This window comes from Chionomys nivalis, chromosome 15 (assembly GCF_950005125.1).
Source record: "Chionomys nivalis chromosome 15, mChiNiv1.1, whole genome shotgun sequence".
NCBI lineage: Eukaryota > Metazoa > Chordata > Mammalia > Rodentia > Cricetidae > Chionomys > Chionomys nivalis.
In genome coordinates this window covers 63,125,590-63,146,147 of record NC_080100.1, presented here as the reverse complement: position 1 = coordinate 63,146,147, position 20,558 = coordinate 63,125,590, and the positions used below count along the sequence as shown (strand labels likewise).

Below are 20,558 nucleotides of genomic sequence, written 5' to 3'. Positions count from 1 at the left end.
CCTGCTTAGGGAACATCTACACAGGAAGCACTACCATAGGAAGTACCTGCTTAGGGAGCACCTGCATAGGGAGCATCTGCATAGGGAACACCTACACAAGGAGCACTTCCATAGGGGGTACCTGCTTAGGGAACATCTGCATAGGGAGCTCCTGAAAGGGAGCATCTGCATAGGGAGCATCTGCATAGGAAATGCTTACACAAGGAGCACTTCCATAGGGATCACCTGTATAGGGAGCATCTACACAGGGAGCATTTCCATAGGGAATACCTGGATAGGGAGCACCTACATAGAGAGCATCTGCATAGGAATCATTTGCATAGGGAGCATTCACAAATGAAGAATTATAACCCAGAAGCCTTTGGGGATCATTAGCTTCTAGAAAGCCAAGGTTTACTTCCCAGCCCCAGTACTTGCTCTTGATGGCCTGCTAGTCTAGAGATGCCTGAGACTCCCTCAGGTCTCAGTCTTTCAACCTGAAACAAGAATTCTAAAGAAATTTTGAAAAACTTACCAAAAAAGGTCACTGTTCATAAAATCTTTCTGGGTACAAGGCATGGTTCACTCTTTTTTTCTTTTCTGAAGTTTTATAATTGATGCGTAAAGTTCCAGGTGAGTGAGCTTGACTCTGCTCACTTCCAGATGGAGAAAGCAAACCTTGGGATCTCAGGCCAGTCACACAAGTCACACAACAGGCCAGGTCTGTGCTTCCTGGTTTTTAGTGGAAGGCGCTGCAGCTCTGGTCACAGGTTCTGAATATTCAGAATTCCTAGCAGGTTCCATTCTTGCTCATCTTTGAACTATATGGTAATAAACTTGTCAGTGTTTATAGCAATCTTTAATCAAAGACTTTCTTGGCCCCAAATGAAAAGAACTATAAACAAAACAAAAACTGAGAAGTGACTTAGAAGGTCAGACTCTCTGACTAAGGTCTGTAAAATGATTTCAAAAACCCAGGATCACAAAGTCAGAGAGAATCTAGTTCTATGATGAAAATGTTCTTGGTGCTTCTGTGCGAAGCAAGAATATCCCATGTTTTTACAGAAAAGGAACAAAAGGACAACAGCATTTCCTAGAAGATAAAAATGAAGAGAAGCAAGAAACATGTTTGGACAAGGACAAGAGGCTGCCTGATGTTCGCGAGGAAGGGAACTTGCTCAGGGTCTCAGGATTCTGGATGCAGTGTCTGGTAAGTGATACGTCTACAGATGAAGATGGAATGTAGAAAAGGGGTGGAGTGAGTTCCACAGCTGTGTACTTGGTGGTGGCACCAAGGAAGTGACAGACACTTAGGGCATTTAGTGGAAGACAGGGGGACAAGCACCACTGTACAGTAACAAGAAAGAATCAGCCTGGGGACTCTTGGAAGTGATGGAAGATGACACAAGAGCAGTCTTAGATTGGGCATTCATGAGATCTTGCTAACTCACGTTGATTCATGAACTACTCTTGGTGTTTTAAACAGAGTCACATTTCAATCAGATTTTATATTTGGATTCTACTTACTTAGGCAGTAAAAATGTGCACACCAAACTTGGGAGAGAAAAGCACACGTTGAGATGAAATGCCAAGGGCTAACAAAATGTGGCTTTGTTTTAGGAGAGATGACCTTCTTATTCCTTGGACTCCATTTTTTCCTCCTAAAATGTTTGATTCATATGAAATTTAGAGGCATTTAAACAAAAACAAAAAGGAAAAGGAAAGAAAAGTATGCCACAGACTCTGTCCAAGGAAGAAAACACTTAATTTCAGTGCAGGAGGGAGATCGAATAGTTGCAAAACTCTGAGGCTCTCGTCATTTATATGTAAACAACAGCACACTAAGTAGAGGAGAGGAGAATGAGGATTTTTTAAAGACAAGGTTTCTCTGTGTAATCCTGGCTGTCCTGGAACTAGCTTTGTAGACCAGGCTGACTTCAAACTCACAGAGACCCTCCTGCCTCAGGATTAAAGGCATATAGTATCACTACCCAGCTATAATGAGGAATTTTTATGAGCACATCTTATTCATCCTAGAGAAATACTTAGATGATAAATATAGCAACACAGAAACCACACTGGTTCAGAGACACATTCTAAGATTTCTTGCATCTGAAAATCATGTCACATCATGCTACATCATGTTACATCATGCTATATCATGTCACGTCATGGTAATGACACTCTTCTCATCACTTGACTCTGGAGTGGACTCAGACCTAAGACCACACGGAAGAGTGGTCTAGTTCCACCTGACAGGATCCTGCCAGTCTTTGCTGAATTGGGACATCATTTTGCTTTACTGAAAGCTTTACATAGTTTAAATCATGCTGGCTTAGAGGACAGACATTCAAACACTGTCTCAGACCCATACTCAATGGAAAGGAACTTACTTTCCTACATGTTTCTTCAAAAATTAAAATTTTTTGGTAATAACAAATTTTCAAATGGAAAAAAATTCAAGAAAATATAAAAATATTTTATATTTTCCTGTAAAGGCAACTTATTTGGCTTCTTAGGGGAAAAGGTGGGTCTTTAAATGATGAATAAAGAGGGTGGTTTTCTTAAACATTTCTTAAGTATTCATAACAGAATTTAAAAAAGAGAAGTACATTATTAATAATGGGAAGATTCCTGGGAATGAGTTATTCCTAATACAGATCCAGATTGTCCCAAACCGATCATGTAGCTTTTATGTTTTGTGTTTTGATGGTGTGCTTTCACTTCCAGGACTGTACTCTGCGAGATATTAAAGCACTTGTTATAATGGCTTCATAGGAAGTGGTTTTTGTCGAACTGCATGCTAAGGTCATACAGTTGGAAAAGTCAGGGCCAACTCTGGTGAAAAACATCTTCAGCTTGGGATGTTGCCCACTTCTGTGGTGTATCTGGGGTGTAACTCCATTATCAGTCAGGGAGCATCTATGTTCTTATAGAACAATGAAGACTCCACAGAGACAGAAACACTTGAGAAGTCTTCACATCGGGAAGAATAGTCAAGGGAGCATCCCCATGAGCTGTCTTTTTAAAAAAAATTTATTTTTAAAAACTATCTTTTCTCATTTTACATGCCAAATCCATTTCCTATTCCCCCCCTCCTCCTGCTCCCTGTACCTTCCCTACCTCCCACCCCATTTTACCCCCATCCACTCCTCAGAGAGGGTAGGGCTTCCCATGGGGAGTCAACAAAGTCTAGCGTATTGATTTGAGACAGGACCAAGGCCCTCCCCACTACATCTAGGCTGAGTAAGGTGTCCCTCCAGAGAGAATGGGTTCCAAAATGCCAGAACAAGCAGTAGGGATAAGTCCTGGTCTCACGGCCAGTGTCCCCACACTCTGCTCCAGCCACACAACTGTCACCCACATTCTGTCTTGTTATTTCATAGCAATTTTTCACAAAAGGTGATGACTTAAAAGTAGGCATAGGGAATTAGGTAACAGCAAGAACTACGTATAAAATCCATATCCATGCAGGAAGATGAAAACATACACTCACTGATAGGATCACCCCATATCCAGATACAGAGGAAAAATCATGGGCAGTTTATTGTGCCTGCCTATCAAGTGTCTTCCCAGCTCATCACAGAGATTCCTTTAAGAAAGACCTCCTTTCAATAGACAATCAACAATCACAAAATGAGGCTATGCAACTCTAGCTCCGGCTGGTCTCTTCCACTCTAGTCTTCAGTCCTCGCTAGGACCAGAGGCATGATGAACCCTAAGCCTGCAGCACAGGATGCGGCCACAGCGTCAACAGTGGGATGCCTATGCACACAGGAGTGTGAAGGCAGACAAACAGAAGGAGACAAGAACAATGACTGCTCAGAGCCTAAATCCTCACTTCATTTTAGGAGAGCAGCTACATCTGAAACAAGTCCTCCCTGTGATGTGTAGCAGACTGATTCTGTCACTTCATGGGCTGTTCGGTCCTTGGCTATTGCGAGTACACTATGCCTTTGCTTTCTCACTGCAATGACCAATTAAGTAGACAGAAATAAAACTAGGATTCTAGCATTTTCCTAGAAATATTAGCTCTCCTCTGCATTTGCTATAATGATAATATCAATCGACATTCATAGAACATATCACATCCCAAAGATCTCAGCAAATAGTGGAGTTGGGTCAGGAGTCACTGAGTATCTGAAAGCATCCCCAGTCTCTGTGTTTACCTCAGTGTATGCTGCCTTCGGGTATTTTCAGCCAGGCTCCACACAAATAACCTGGGTCAGAGGTGCCAGTGCTAGGCTCTCTTATAGGACTGCCTGAGTCTCCAAGTGCTTCATAGTCCTCCATCAGGTGAATTTTGTCTTTTCTGATTTTAACTTTATTTTATGTGGATTGGTGTGAAGGTGTCAGATCCCCTGGAACTGGATCTTCAGACAGTTGTGAGCTGCCATGTGGGTGCTGGGAATTGAACTCGGGTCCTCGGGAAGAACAGTCAGTTCTCTTAACCACTGAGCCACCTCTCCAGCCCCCTTTTCTGATTGTATATTACTGGGACTAATGTAGTAGGGAGCTTCGGGGCTGCGTTCCTGCCACCCAGCTCCTGGCCACCTGGCTAGATTATGCCCCGAAATAACAACACACAAATTGTATTCATTTAAACACTGCTTGGCCCATTAGTTCTAGCTTCTTAATGGCTAATTCTTACATCTTGATTACCCATTTCTATTAATGTGTGTTGCACCCCAAGGTGCGCTTACCGGGAAGATTCTAGCCTACGTCCATCCTGGGTCAGAGCTTCATCGCGTCTGCCCTGGAGAGCAGCGGCCTGGCATCTGTCTAAGGCGTCTTACCTCACTTCCTCTTCCTCCCAACACTCTGTTCTGTTTACTCCACCCACCTATGTTCTAACCTATCAGGGCCAAGCAGTTTCTTTATTAATTAACCAATGACCTTCCTCCATCAGGTCAACCCTATGGACTCAAGTGCTCTAGGCACTCACTAGCCGTAGCAGCAGCACACATTCTATTCTCCGTTATGAAGGTGGAATTATTTGGGTAAAAAGCAGTTACAGTTAAAAACCCAGGCTCTATAGGATGGGAAAGGCAATGAGGGGTGGGAAAGAATAAGACGGGGGTTGCCATGGAGCCAAGGACATGCATTTACTTCACCCCCTCCCTTTTCGGGAGTTCATCCTGAATGTGGGGGCAGAAGTCATATTCATTTCGCCATTCTTTTTAATACTGATTTTTGTTACTTTTAGTCACGTGTGTGCATGTGGGTACATGCACATGAGTGCAGGTGCCTACGGAGGTCAGAGGCGCTGAATTCCCCGAAGTCGGTTACCAACAGTAGTGAGTTTCATTTATCATGTGTGTCCTGAGACCTGAATTCTGGTGCCCTGGCAGAGCAGCAGGTGCTCTTGGCCATGGAGCCACCTCTCCTGCCCTGTTTCTCCTTTCTTAATAAATGCTCTCCAATGTCCTGAGTAGGGAACAGGAACTTTACTCACTAATTTGATTTGTTGCTGAATGTTACTTTTGTTAAGACTAGCTAAGTTACAGAATTAAGGAAACAAATGACATACAGCAATTTTGCAGGGACATTTCTCTATGAATAAGAACTGTGATGTGAGGCTGTGATGGAAACAACAAATCCTTAATGATCTAGTAGTGTTGTTACTGTTGTTATGACATACATCAAAGCATGTGATGCCCGGATATGCTGGGAACCAAACTTAGGTCTTCTAAAAGAGCAATGAGTGCTGTTTTTAACTGCTGAACCATCTTTCCATGTATTGTTTTTAGTAATCTTAGCAGTACATTTTGTTTCTAGGAGACATAATACTATGTCGGGTCTCCCTGTGAGTGCTTGATTCAAGCAATCAAAATGGAAATAAAACGCAAACATTCTGGAGATAAGAGAGAGAACTGGGGGTAAAAATGATCAAAATACATATTAACATTACTTAAGTGTCACAATGGAACCCATTATAGTCTATAATTAATATCTATTACTAAAAATATATTCTTTAAAAAGACCAAAAAAAAAATCTTTAACAAGGCAATGAACTGATCACGATGTCCACATCTTTCTATCAAGTATCACATTTCAAATCAACTATCATTCACCACCTTTGCAATGATTGATTGTACAGATGCTTCTAGACTTATGATGAATTATAATCCTACAAACCCAGGCTAAACAGGAGACAGTATAAGACAGAATGCATTCACTACAGATTAGCACAACAGCTCAGCAGCATGGTGCCCTGTGGAGTGTCCATCACTTGCCTTAGAGACAACTTGGATGATGGAGTTGCCATGGAGCCGCAGCTCCTAGACAGTGCTTGTCACTGAGCTGAATGGTTAATAGCTAGGCAGGAGGTATAAGTGGGACTTCTGGACAGAGAGGAAGGAGGAAATGAATCTTGACAAGGGAGAGGGACCATCAAGACTCAGAACACATTCATGTCTGACACATAGAATGGGAGAGTGGTAAAACCCACATGGTGTAGAACGCAGATTAATAAAAATGTGGGCTAATTTTAGTTATAACAGCTAGTAAAAACCAAGCCTAAGTTAAAGGTCATGCTTTCGTAATTAATAAGTCTCCATGTCATTATTTGGGAACTGACTGGTGACCACAGGATAAAATATACCTGCTGTTTTTGTGTTGATATCACATTTATATGACGCCTATGCCTTGTCGTCTTGTCGATGGGATTATTGTGCTGGTCAACTGTTGAGTATGTGGCACACAGTACCTCACAATAGCTGAATAATTAGCAATTAGAGAAACACTGCTAACTGATCTTAGTGGTGTGCCGTGAGGTGCTGAGGTGATGATGATTGGTTTGTGGGAAATAACCTTAAATTAAAATACCTGCGCACGCCTAGTCACCTAAGAAACAGGAAAGAGGCGAATGTGTTGTTACACACCCACCAAGGTGCTGGAGAGATTAATGCATTTGTTTCAGTTCGTTTTTACAAGACATTTTGTAAAGCAAATAGGGCTATCCTCATCTCCGAGAAATCAAATAACCTTCCCATGCTCACAGAAGCAAAAACTACTAGGGCAGGATTTACAGCTAGTGCAGCGGCGTTTAACGGGCTATTTCACGCACTCTCAAAGCAAAGGCGCAAGTTTCAAATACTTGCGAAGGAAAACAGTGAGACAGAACTGGTTCAGTCTGAAGCATTGAAGACAAACCTTCCTTGACCCAAGTGTCCAATGAAGTCTAAAAAAGAATCAGTTTGATTTTGATTCATGCCTTTTAATCTTTTTTCTCAGTAGAACTGTCCCCGGGCTGAGAAAGCAGACCTGTTGACAGGTGCAGGGACCTTTTGAACTAAGCGCCCTGAGCTGCTCTTCCACAGTAATACTCTATCTTTTCTATTGCTTTAAAATATTCATTCATTCATTCATTCATTTAGTCTTGTTTGATTTTGTACACTTTTAGTCTTATTTGGTCTTTATAATTTAGAAACAAAACCTTTACAAGTTTTAATGTTTTTAACTGAAATAGAAATCATCACTGATCCAATCCCTTTCCTCCCTCGAACCCCTTCCATGCCCAAGTTTATAACCTCTTTTTCTTTGGTTATTATTCTTACATACATGAATATATATTCACACACATGTACACATACACACAAGCACACAGAAATAACCCTGTTGAGCGTTTCTACTGTTTGTGTATATACGGTTTTAGGTCTGACCACTCTGCATTGGACATAAGGGGGGCTCATCCCTGGGGGCGCTAATTCTCCATCTCCCAGTAATCATTAGTTGTTTACAGGTATTTGTCTAGGGGTAAGATACTGGAAAATTCTCTCTTCCATGTCAACATCTCTATCGATACCAGTATTGTTCTGGTCTTATTTATGAAGCCGCTTTTAGGGCAGGCTGTTGTGGGATGTGTGTACACTGTGAAGATGTGTTGCTGTGATCAGTGTAAAAAAAAACCTAAATGACCAATAGCTGGGCAGGAGGTATAGGCAGGATTTCTGGGGAGAGAAAAGAGGAGGAGGAAGAATCTAGGCACTCAGGAGAACCCAGAAGACATAGAGAGTACAAGATGAAAGAGAGGTAATTCCACATGATAGAACACAGATGAATAAAAATGGGTTAATTTAAGTTATAAGAGCTAGTTAGGAACAAGCCTAAGCTATGGACTGAGCTTTCCAAATTAATAAGACATGTCCATGCCATTGTTTGTGTGCTGGTGGGTCAAACGTAGTTCGACAAGAAAGCTTGTTACTACAGACTGTTGACAGAAGATTTCCAAGTCTTCTAGCCCTTCCAGTCTTCCTGCCTTCTCTTCCGTGATGCTCCCTGGACTACAGATGCAGGACCTATGATGCGCATGCATCCACTAGGGCTGGGCTTTCCACTCTCCATCTCTGTATTGCATCTGATTGTGGTTTCCTGTGAAGGTCTCTCCCTCTGAGAGTCTTTGATGAGGGGTGAGAGCTACACATGAGCCACGTATTTATTCTCCTGGTATGTGTATATATGACGCGTGTATGGGAGTGTGGGTATGCAGGTGCCAAGGCATGCATGTTCAGGTCAGAGTACAGTTTTGGGAGTAGATTTTTCCCTTCTGCTGTGGGCTCCAGGGACTGAATGCAGGTTCTCGGATTCTTGATGACCCTTTCTAATATTTTCTTCCAGTTTTTGAAATAGGCATGTGGTTTCTAAACATTAATCTGTGAATGACAGATTATAGATTCTAAAGCCCTCTCTGGAAGTTTATTTAATCTTGATGCTACACCAAGCATTAAGTGTGCCTCATCTGCTGACTGTGCAATGTTTCGTGCACAAACATCCCTGAATTACAGTTCCATCAGTGCACGTGTCCTAACAGTGGCCACTAAATTCCTGATGAACTGCAGTGCTTTTAGTAGCTCCATTTATTAATATGAATTTTGTTTCATTTAAAAATTTATGAGATATTTGTTGAACTAAATCCATTTAGATTTGCTGGCTCTGACAGATGAGATAACATCAGGCTAACATCACTGGACAGAACTGTGCCAGGTGGAGAAGGGGTTCTAGACACATATATACTATAACAAAATGGCGGAAGGCATCATAGAGCCATCAAAATAGCTGGTCCAACATCCTAGAGAGAAGGAAGCTCATTAAATAGGACACCCTGTGTTTACCGCTGTTTGTTTTTGTTTTTGTTGCCCCTCTAAAGAATGTTCCAGTTCTGAGTCAGAGGACTGGTTGATGTACAGAAAGCGGCATGCTGCACCAGATGTCTCCCACTGAACAGCATTTAAAATGACCAACAAAATAAGAGTAGACATAAGGAAAGAAAGTTCCAGATAAAATGGGACCTACAGGACCATTTACCATGGCTAAAGCTTCCTGCTGGGAGTGGAGGGCTGGGAAACTGAGCAGAGAGCAGCTGCCTAGAAGTTAAAGAATTCACAAAGCTCACAAGGCTGAGAAGTGAGGAGATGAAGACCACGGAGTGCCAGGCAGGAAGAAGACTTTCACCCGAGTTATCCCCAGGAGAAGAGACCAACTAGGTGACTGTCATAAAGCCTGAAGACAGGTTCTACAGGCGATACGCTCAAGCCTTCCAAAGGAAGTTCTATTGTGACAAATCGAAACTTATTTATTTCCAGAGGTTTACAGAAACTGCCTGCTGTGGGATTTACACTGCCAAAGCTGTGTTTGCTTCTACCTTTGCACTTCAGTGCTGTAGGGTGGAGGCTGTGCCAGGTCCTGCACCCGTCTATCTGCACTCCCAACTCAAACCCATTTCAGCTTTATAAATCATTTGCTTGAATTATAAGTCACTGGTTACATATTTAAGCAAGACAGTACAAAGTACACAGAAGTTTTGTGTTACAACTAAGATTGATGGATCAATAGCATCTGTATGAAGGGAATGCACTGAGCTTATTCGGAGGAGTACCAGTGGTCCAACGGGAGACTCGAAGAAGACCGACATTGTGAGCTCATTCCTTTGGCCACAGTTTTGATTATGCAGATCATGAGACAAACCTTTCTGTTCACTGATTAGTTTAAGGAGTTTTACATTTATAAAATATGGTATAGTTTACAAATTTATATATATATATGCATGCATACATATTTTACACAATACTTTTACAAGGACACAATTTAGGTCTAGAATCATCACTTGTTTAGAAAATAGACAACTATTTCTCAGATACATCAAGTAGGATGTGTGTAGCTGAATAGGAGAATTTGCCAAGGACACCAGAAGCCCTTGGTTCAACCCTGATCACCCAGTGATGGGGTAGAACTGAGTTTGCTTAGCAGTTGTATGCTCATTCTAGGGGACATGGCAGTTAAACATTAAAGTTACTGTAAAATGTGCAGAAAAATATTATAAAAGACAATCCTCCCCCACACTAGAATTTGAACAATATAAAAAGGTAATAAAGTTTCAGACCCTGGGAAAAATATATTAACAATAAGAGGAAGAATCTGACTGACTACATAAAAGTGGCTCTAATACATCACTGCTTGCTCTGCTTTCCAGACCTGTTTGACTGACGACATTTATTTGCATCTTGGTTATTGCAAAGCTGCTAAGCTTGCAATTTTGGGTATTACAGTGTGCTGTACTGTTAAAGTGAACTGAAAAGATGTGGGTATAGAGGACCCAGAAAATACAAAAAAGGAAAACAACAACAAAAACAACAACGAAACCACGAGGAAAAAAGCTAAAGGATAGAATGGCTGTGCTGGGGCAGGGGAAACTGAGGCACTTGTTTTGGAAAGACAGAGTCAGCTTTGGGAAGTTCTGACTGTGTGGCTACGTGTGACCACGTGATAAATATTCCCCTACTTCACTCAGTGTTGCTCACGGGCAAACCAGCTTCGGGAGCACATACCTGGAAAACAGAGCTCCTGCCAAAGTGGAAAGCCTGCAGCTTTCGGAGAGTCACGCATTGTCAGAAGGAGTGAGCAGCTTACATAAACAGACATTTTATCAGACCATATGGTACCAAACTCTGGAGAGCTTGGGGAGAAGTGACAGGGGATGTTAAAATACACCTGCTGCCTTCGGCTTCTGTGTATTTATGTGAACAGCTATGGGAATGTCTGGGGTGCTCTGAAGAGTGTGGAAGGTATTCATTAAACCCTCTGAATCTTACTCTACAAGACAAATGGACTCTGTCCGTCCTCTCCCCGCCCCCCTCCAAGTGAACTTGACACACACAGCTCTGGGATAAATCAACAAAGAGATGAAAGATGAAGAGCCCCAGCCTCCCTGTCTTCTCCATGTTTATTCCAGGATTTTCTGGGAAGAGGGAAGACTGCTTTGCACTCTTCATGCGTAGTTCATGTGCTGGTCTCTAATGGAAACGAAGTGACATTTCTTATTACTGTTGGCTTCTTGGCTATTGGAAGGCAATAGTGAAGGGAGATCTTGAAACAATTAGTTCTCTGTAACTGATTATTTTAAAACAATGCACATTTCCCAAGAGGTATTTATCCTCCAAAGAAAGCAGCCTGAGACTAAATGTGTGCCGTATCTAAGCAGACACCTGCAGTGAGCTGCACAGGATGCTAAGTGGGAATTCCAAACAAAGGGTGGGGGAGGGAGGCTTGATTTTGTATCCCATTAATCTATTTCTTTCACCATCCAGTAAAATTTTGACAGTAAGAAACACAGAAGCAAACCTAAACTAAATGACGTATGCCAGACTGACTCTAACTGGTTCTTATTAAACACAGAACCACGTTGTAGATCCCAGTCACTGCTGTGATTTGCTGTATTTAATGATAACTCTGGCCTGGGGATTCTCCAGTCCGAGTGGTACAGTGTCATGTGCAGGAGAACAGCCATGACTTTGCAGACACTTCCTGTGGCTGAAATCTGGGGATGTTTATGAGATCTGCAGAAGTATGGAACAGATTCAGTGGGTTTGGGTAGTAATATTTTAGTATTTTAATGATGGATGGGGTCCTACTTATGCCTCCCAGCCAAGTATCAGCCTGGTACTTATTCCCCTTCATTGTTAAACAAATTTGGATATACTCTGGCTTAAATAATTCAAGAAACCTGATCTATAAATAGTAGTGTGAATCGACGAAGAAATGACAAAATCATTCTGGAGAGATGACTCATAGGTTAAGAACACATACTGCTCTTGTAGAGTATCTGTGTTCAGTTCCCAGCATCCATATCAGGTGGTTCACAACTGCCTGTAACTCCATTCAGGTGATCCAACTCTCTTGCCTTCTTAGGCATCTGTACTTATATGTACAGACCTCCCCTGACATCACAGAATTTAAAAAACCTTCTTAAAAAAATGTCAAAATCAATTCATTTTACCTTTAAAATAGAAGTTATTGCAATGATATAACAGGGGATTAAAGAAATGTTGTCTATTATGAATTTGGCGCTGATAACAGACACCGAAGCTCCTAGTAGTTTGACAACAGCTGTCCTTGGCTTCCTCAAAACTTGAATTAATGAACAAGGAGATTTAGAAAGTATGTACAGTGGACATCTGTTATTTTGGCCTGTTCTCTCCTGTTGGCAAGAAAATCCTTTCTCCTGATACACAGTCCACCACTGTTTTAAAATCAATTTGACCCTTTCCACCATTGGACTCAGTACATGGAACTAGCTCGGGCCTGGCTTGAGCCCGGGCCACCATGTGACTGATTCCTGTCTGGGATGTGAGTGGGTGGAGCAGCGTGGTCCTTGCTGAGATCGCTAAGGAACAAGTTGTTTTCGCACTAGAGCTGGAAAGTTGTTGGGAGGTAAATCGGGCGGTAGGCACCATGCTCGGTGAACTGAGGAGGTCCAGCCAGAAACATGGAAAGAAGCGTCCTGGGATCTGCGCATGACAGAGAAGTAAGGGAATATTGCTTTCTGTTTAGTGGCCTTGGAGTCCCGACTCTGACATGAAACAAAGCTCAGTGGACAATTGGGTCTACACACAGAGGATCATGGGACGGTAGAAAGACTAGATATGACATGCTTGCATCTTTTCTATTAGTTACTGAAGTAAGGAAAAGATTCCTAGTGTCCAAACTTAAAAGGCATTTTTTTATCTTTATTCTCTATATTTTGCTTATAATTCACAGTGGATTAAGAAAAACCCACACATAAAAAAGTCCAAGAAATATAACTAATGGTTATAAACCAAAAAGAATTTGAACACGAGTTCAGTTCTGGGTTTTTTTTTTTTTTAACAGTTCATGGGGAACTGAGTATTAGACATAATAACTGACATAGAATGATGATTTTATTCTAACCTTACATTTGCATTTTCCTATTATGATTTAAAATATATAAATTTACATGTATATATTTCCAAATGCTCAAATATATTAGTAGTGTGATAGTCCAACTTGGATCTTTCAGTCATTAATGTATTTCCAACAGTATTTCAAGTGAAAAAGGTTCCTTATTTAAAATGTATCAAACAATACATAAAAGAATTATATAGCAAAGAAATACACCTTTTATTCATTGCTCTCATAGGACCCATGGCATCTTAATAATCCAGATTTTAAAAGATAAGGCAGGAATCCCTGAGCAAAATATACAAGGCATGGCAGGCATGCCCAGCAGTGGTGGCACAGGCCTTTAATCCTAGCACTCAGGAGGCAGAAGTGGGTGGATCTCTGAATTCGAGACCAGCCTGGTCTACAGAGCAAGTTCCATGACAGCCAGCACTACACTGAGAGACCCTATCTCAAAAAACTAACCAACCAACAAAACAAAGCAAAACAAACCAAGGAAAGCACAAATATACAGTATAATTTTGTGGTCATGAAAACCCAATAAACAATATAATTTGGGGTCACAGAAACTCAACAAAAATTAAAGACAAATCATTGAGTCCTCATGGAACATACCTGGAAGATCCGATTATTCTATAGGCATACAGCGTGGAAGTGCTTACGTTGAAGACTCAGGGGAGTTTATAAATTAAATCGACTCAAGAAATCCAGAGGAATGACCATTCCCAATGCCCTTTACAGGCACGACTTTGAAGACTGATTTTACTGAGTCCCTGATATCAAGACTGTGCCAGGTGCTGGGTACCACACAGTACTGCCACATAGGGTCATTGCTCCAGGAATGTCACAGAGAGGAAATCAGCTCATTAACATGAGTTTGCAATAGTTTTAGTTTTCACTTAGCTTGCAATAAGGACCTTGATAAAGAGATACTAATTTTTCTATCTTCTGATGAAATCCACCGTTGTACTTAGCACAGCTGTTTCAGTATGTATGTATGTAAGTATGTAGTTCAGTGGACAACATGGGCTACAGCACAGTCTTACAGTTTGTATTATCTGATGAAGTGCTTCTCAGCTTTCCTGGTGCTGTGACCCTTTAATACTTCTCCTCAAGTTGTGGTGACCCTCAACCATAAAATTATTTTTGTTGTTATTTCATAACTGTAATGTTGCTGCTGTTACGAATTGTAAGGTAAATATTTCTGGAGGTAGAGGCTTACCAAAGGGGTCTTGGGAAGGCAGCTAATTTAGTGACTTCTGATTGGCCCTATTACAAATGCAAACCCCACCGAACCCCACTGATTTCAGCTCTTGAGCATCTTCGAATACAGCTTGAGTTACTTTCTATGTACAAGTTGCTCCCTGCTTTTCATGTTGTGCCCCCTTAGGCTTTTAACTCACTCCTCTCCACACATGACCCTGCAGCTTGGCCTAAGAGTGGATGCTGCTAGATAAAGTGCCATCTCTCAGCTGCAGCGGTCTGCCATGTCCACCACTGATGGGAGTAGATGTTTCTAGCCGGCAGGCGATGCCTCTCCAGCTCCTGCTCCTCTTGCCTCAGCCTGACCTTGCACAGAGCCTGTTTTACGGTCACTTTCTCCCTCGGTTTTTTTTTCCCACAAGGATCAGAAGTCTCCTCTGTGAACCATCCTTTCTTCCTAAACTATAAGTCTCCTCCATTTTTCCCTGCCTTCTCCACTCAAACTATGGCCCCTAAATCCCTGATTCGGTGTCACTCAGAAACTTGTCAGAACTGAACAATTTTGGAGCCCACCCAGATATTGTAAGAACAGCTCTGGGGGTGAGGTCCAGTGGTTTGCTTGTTGGCAGCCCCCTTCATATAGCGCACGAACCTTGAATACATAGAGAGTTCTGAAGCTGCTCCTTGAAGTCACATTGCTCGTGTGTTCTCTTCCTATTGGCTTCTTCACAGTCATGGAGTAGCTACTGCATCTTGTTGAAGCTCTCTTTCCTACAGCGATAACAAACTCGTAGCCTCCTTCTCCTTTGTGCTCTCCGGTCACTCCTTAGCAATCGCTTTCACCAGCATCTCCACATACCCAGTCACGGAAAAAGGTTGCTGTAATTAACAGTGTCGCTACAAGCTCCCCAGCTCTGCTGCGTATTCTCCAGAACCACGGTCTTCATGAGAGGAACGATCTTCACATCTACTTACCATCCAAGTCAGGAATTTCCCAGTGACATTCTTCTCCTGCACTCTTCATTCTCATATGTAACCACTAAGCAAATCTCAACAGCCCTAAAACCTGTCACTGCCCCCCTCCCCCGCACCTGAAGAACATTGTCAGAATACCATAGTTCAGATGGCAACAGCCTAGGCAGTGGCTAGGCTCTTTTCAGTATTCCATTCTAAACATTTCTAGACAGTCTTTGAAAGGGCCAACATGAGTGTGTGAACATGTCATCCCCATTCAAAAGGAGAAAAAGTTGACAATAAAATCCATGAAGACAAAATAACCCAAACTCCCAAGTCTGAAGCCTTGGATAAGGCAGCTGGTGACCATCCCGAGAGAGTGCAGAGCTGGTACTCAAGACACCTGCTTTTTCTGTCTCTCATTTTTCTTCCCCTGTTCAACCCTTTTCAACAATGTTAATCACTTTCTTCTTTTACAACTTTGGGTAACACTGTTTTCTCAGCCTGAAAGAGCCCATCGATAGCCACACATTCTTCATTTGTCCTAAAAGCATGGGGGTGTTATGGATTCAGGTAGGGGCAATAAAGCACACCACACACAATGTGACGTCACATATTCTGTCTACACAGAGGCTTGAAAACCACCACCATACACGCACTGCTCTGCAACAAGTTAGGAATTCAGATTTTTAATGTTTCTCAATTTTAAAGGCCTGCAGCAAATATTTAAAACTCTGAATCACTCCTGGACAATTGCACAGCCACCAAATCAAATGCAAGTGCAGATGTTGTGACAGCCTTCTCTGAGGTCACAGCATTGCAAGTGCAGATGTTGTTACAGCCTTCTCTGAGGTCACAGCACTGCAAGTGCAGATGTTGTGACAGCCTTCTCTGAGGTCACAGCACTGCAAGTGCAGATGTTGTTACAGCTTTCTCTGAGGTCACAGTACTGAGGTCACAACTTTCCATCCTGCAGGGACCTCCTTAAACAGGTAGCTAAACCCCTAAAAACAGCTTCAAGAAGTCCCTGGAACTGACCAGATTCACTAGGCCCTTCTCTGACACAGTAAACAGCACAGCTGCAAAAAAGACTCCAGAAACCAAGCTGAGCTGCAAAAGAAGACTGTGAGACCAGACTCTGCTGCCTGGGAGAAGCAGAAACCAGCTGTACTGCCTGGAAGAGGCTTAGACCAACTGAGGCAGCTGGAAAAAACACTCTTGCAGTGTGCTCCAGGTTCACAGCTTTGGGAACTGTCACCCAGACTGGGGTGAGGGTCTTGGTGATGCAGCTGTCTTTGAGTAATTTCTGCTCTTGTAAGTAACCCCTCACCCATATTCCTTAAGTAACCCCAACAAAAGTCATTGGTTCACTAAGTCTGAGTTTGGTGGCATTCACAGTTTGGTCTGTTTTTGGCTGCCTATCTGGGGTGAGTAGATGACTGTGTTTTGTCTCCCCAAGAAAATATTTGTTACACAACAGCAGGCTGTCAATGTGGACTCTGATCTTATTTATGCTAGAACCTATGTGTCCAAGGGTGGCCAAGGCAGGGCCTCTGACCTAATGGCTCACCATTGCATGCCACGTTGATTGCATGCTGGCACAGGCACGGAAATGACTGTTTTCTCAGCTCCCATAACACTCTGCTCATATGTCACCTGTCACTGCATAACTTGTAGCTAACTGTTTACTCATTCCAATCATCAGTCCTGGAAGGGTATGGCTGTCTTCTCTAGGTATTGATAGTACCGGTGACCTTTTGGACAGTGTATGTGCTCCAATGTCCTATACAGAGATGCCCATGTTCCACCGATTTCAAACTTTAAGGTCACTTTATGGTTTTCCCTTCCTAACCAGATAATGTGCTTTGATTCAATGCCATCATGTAGGCTATATTCAGATTAAAGAATTTTTCTCCCCTTCCTCTTTCTTCTACTTTAAGACTAGGTATTGACCCAAGGGTCTTGTGTGTGACTCTAATTTTATGTATATATGCATATATACATTTTTTACAATATGGCGCACAAAATAATAACTACATAAAAGTATTCTTGGTAATTTCATGACTTTTTTTTTAGTCTAAGGGCTCTTTTTTACTTTGGAAAATAAGAAAAATGTATTCATTTGTTCCATTTGATAATTTTGCAAGAAACGTTTTCCCATTTAACAAAAGCACTAAAAATCACTAATAACTTTTAGTCATACTACCCAAATATATTTGTAAAATTAACTTAAAATTGCCACCATTGGACTCAAGAAAGGATGAAATCATTTTTTAGTCACTGAAATATTCTTGTATCTAAACATTAGGGTTTAAGCGGAAATTGCTTAAACATCCATTTAACTGCTCAATTGACCTAATGTCTAGACACAGCTATGGCCCATTTATGTGCATTGGTCCTACATGGTTGCTATCTGATCATAACTAACCATAAAGAACATATTTTGGCAGTTACTTAATATTGCTGAAAAGAAACAAGTAAATATTTTCCTTTTTAAGTGTACATGATGGGTAAGTTGGAATTCCAGACATATTTCAAATGTTAGCTATTTAGCCCCCACCACATTTTTCTAAGACTTTGTACGTCACTGTGCACGCAAACTCATCTGTAAGTAGACTCTTACTTCTTGAATGTTGACACTTGAGTTTTGCATTCATTAGACGTGTGTGGCCTTGGAAGGCTTGGCTTACCTGCAGGCTATTGAAAATGACAAAGAGAACCAACATCCAGATGTGTCTGTAGGCCATATGCAGTCCTCCCCAAAGCCACGTCACAGAAATCAGGGCAAAGAGATATAAGATCAGAGGAATTTCTGGAAAATATGAAGAAGACAAAAACTTGAGGTTCAGAAGACCACATGAACACACATGAACAGAGAACTATTTTGGCCTCCTTCTGCTGGATGGTTTCTGTCCTAATATCCACCCAGAGAACAACCCAGGAAATCCTTCTCCTGTGCTGTGTAGAGAAGGCACAGTGCTCAGCCACATTGCTCCTGGTTTTCAAATGGGTCTGCTTGTCGCTTGGGAAAGGGGAAAGAAGAACTTTGTCCCTGTATAGGCTACCACCTGCTGGACCGAGTGAGAAGTGGTATAGACAAGTACAAGATTTCCTGAAGAGTGAGGGGTGACCCTGAGCTCCCCATGAGCACACTCCAACACAGCATTTGAATCATAAGCTTTAAAGCTGTTTTCTGTGAGTCCCTGAGATGTAAGCAAATGTCCCAGGAAGGAGATGAAGGTGTTAACTGGTAAGTACCAGCAGGGAGCATTGGTTCTATCCACCATGCTCCCCTGCAGTTGTTCCACGTGTTTCCATATTAAGCACCCCGCATAGTGTGTTCATTGTGCCACTGGAACACCATAATGTTTTATTGTTTTTTGTTGTTGCTGCTGTTGTTATTTCTGCATGTATGCATGAATGTTTTGCCTGCATGTATGTCTATGCAACACTGCAAGCAGTGCCTGATGAGGCCAGAAGAGGGTGTCGGATCCTGTGGAACTGGGGTGACAGGCAGGGGTAAGCCACCATGTGGGTGCTGGGAATTGAACTGTGTCCTCTGGGAAGGCAGGGATGCTCTAAAGCACAGACCATCTCTCCAGAGTTTCTAATGCTTCTTCAAGATGGACTGATTCTGGGTCAAGGATGCTATTGTCACTTCCACATCTCTTCTTTGATTTTGGGAGAGGGGAGATGATCTGAATTCTCAAATGTCTTCACAGAAGAGATCTTGATAGTGATATACCAATCCATGTACAATTTGGAAATTGAATGAGATCTTAAAGCAGCCATAAGTAAGTATATTTTCAAGCCATTGAAAGGCATTATGATAGACTACACCACAGGAATTCTCAGGACAGTCCTGATAATCCACCAGCAGAACATAAAGTCCTCACACACTGTGGGGTTTGAATAGTTAAACATGATTTTAGCAGTTTGAAATTTTCATTTTGTTCTGAAACAACCTCAAGCTAACAGAAAGTTGCAACGACAGCGTGGTGACAGGATTTTGTGGGCCTAACAAGTTGCCTGGATGTTGCCAACTTCATCTTCTTCACTCTTTAAAACTAGGAGTTGTATCTTCTATGAAGACATTTTTGTATATAAGACACAGTTTCAAAAATCAGGAAAGCTTCACCAAAACATTACTAGCATGTTCAAGTTCCATTTGGTTATTATTTTTAAATTTTAATTTATTATTTGCGTGTAAACATATATGTTTTTGAGTATTTGTTGATGTAGACATGAATGTAGGTGTGTGTGTATTTTGTGTGTGTGCCTGAGTATGTCACAGGATGTGTGGAAGCCAGAGGACAACTCTCAGGTTGGATTTTCTCCTTTACAGTGGGTACTGGGATTGAACTCAGGTCATCAGACTTGCATGGCAAGCAGTTTGCACACCGAGCATCTCACAGACACCATTCAGTTATTCTAACAATTCCCTTTGTGCATCAGAGCCAATGCATAGCTGACATCTCTGTACGGTCTTAACCAAAACGGGTAAGAAAATCTTTGAATCTGACATATTTATTGGTTGCAGGTATGTAGTTTTTCTTGTAGAGAACTGTGATGGTTAGCTTTATATTTCAATTTAGCATCTCCTGGGAAGAGATTCTCAGTGAGAGATTATTCATATTGGGTTGGCCTGTGTACATGTCTATGGAGATTTGTCTTGATTACTAATGTTAGTTGATGTGCAGAAGAACTAGGCCACTGTTGGTGGTGTCATTGCCAAGGCAAGGGGCCTGGCCTGTATCAGACAGTGGTTCTCAACCCTCTTAATTCCGCAATCCTTTAATACAGTTCCTCATGCTGTGGTAAAAATCCTGGTTTCTTTTACAATAAAATAGTATTTGGATTCCATGATCTGTATGATCTACAGCTAGAAATAGTCACTTGCCTTTGGTACTAAGGTGTCTCAGTAGCTAACAACTCTCTATCTCTCTTTCTGTCTCTGTCTCTGTCTCTCTCAAAATCATATATGTGTTTACTCCTTCTTACACCTAAAGTAGTTTCCTGTTATATAAGATATTTATTGATTATAAAAGTTTCTTTCCCTTTGTGGAGGCTAATTCCAGTGGATAATCCCAGAATTCAATGATACTGCTTTTGATGATTCTCAGAGGATACACTCCAGATGTATGTCTGAAAGTGTGCATAGTATGCTTTGTCATGTTACATGCTTATGATACTATTGATGACCTCTGCAGTATCACTTAAAGAAA

The 20,558-nt window shown here is 41.7% G+C and overlaps 1 protein-coding gene across 1 annotated transcript in view; it reads right to left on the bottom strand.

The window, feature by feature from the left end:
* Positions 1 to 20,558, bottom strand: part of Adgrv1 (adhesion G protein-coupled receptor V1) — a 550,578-nt gene that overhangs the window by 42,227 nt on the left and 487,793 nt on the right. The window contains exon 88 of the mRNA XM_057789515.1: positions 18,024 to 18,145. Within this exon, the coding sequence (XP_057645498.1) occupies positions 18,024 to 18,145 (122 nt within the window). The remainder of the gene's footprint in view (positions 1 to 18,023; positions 18,146 to 20,558) is intronic.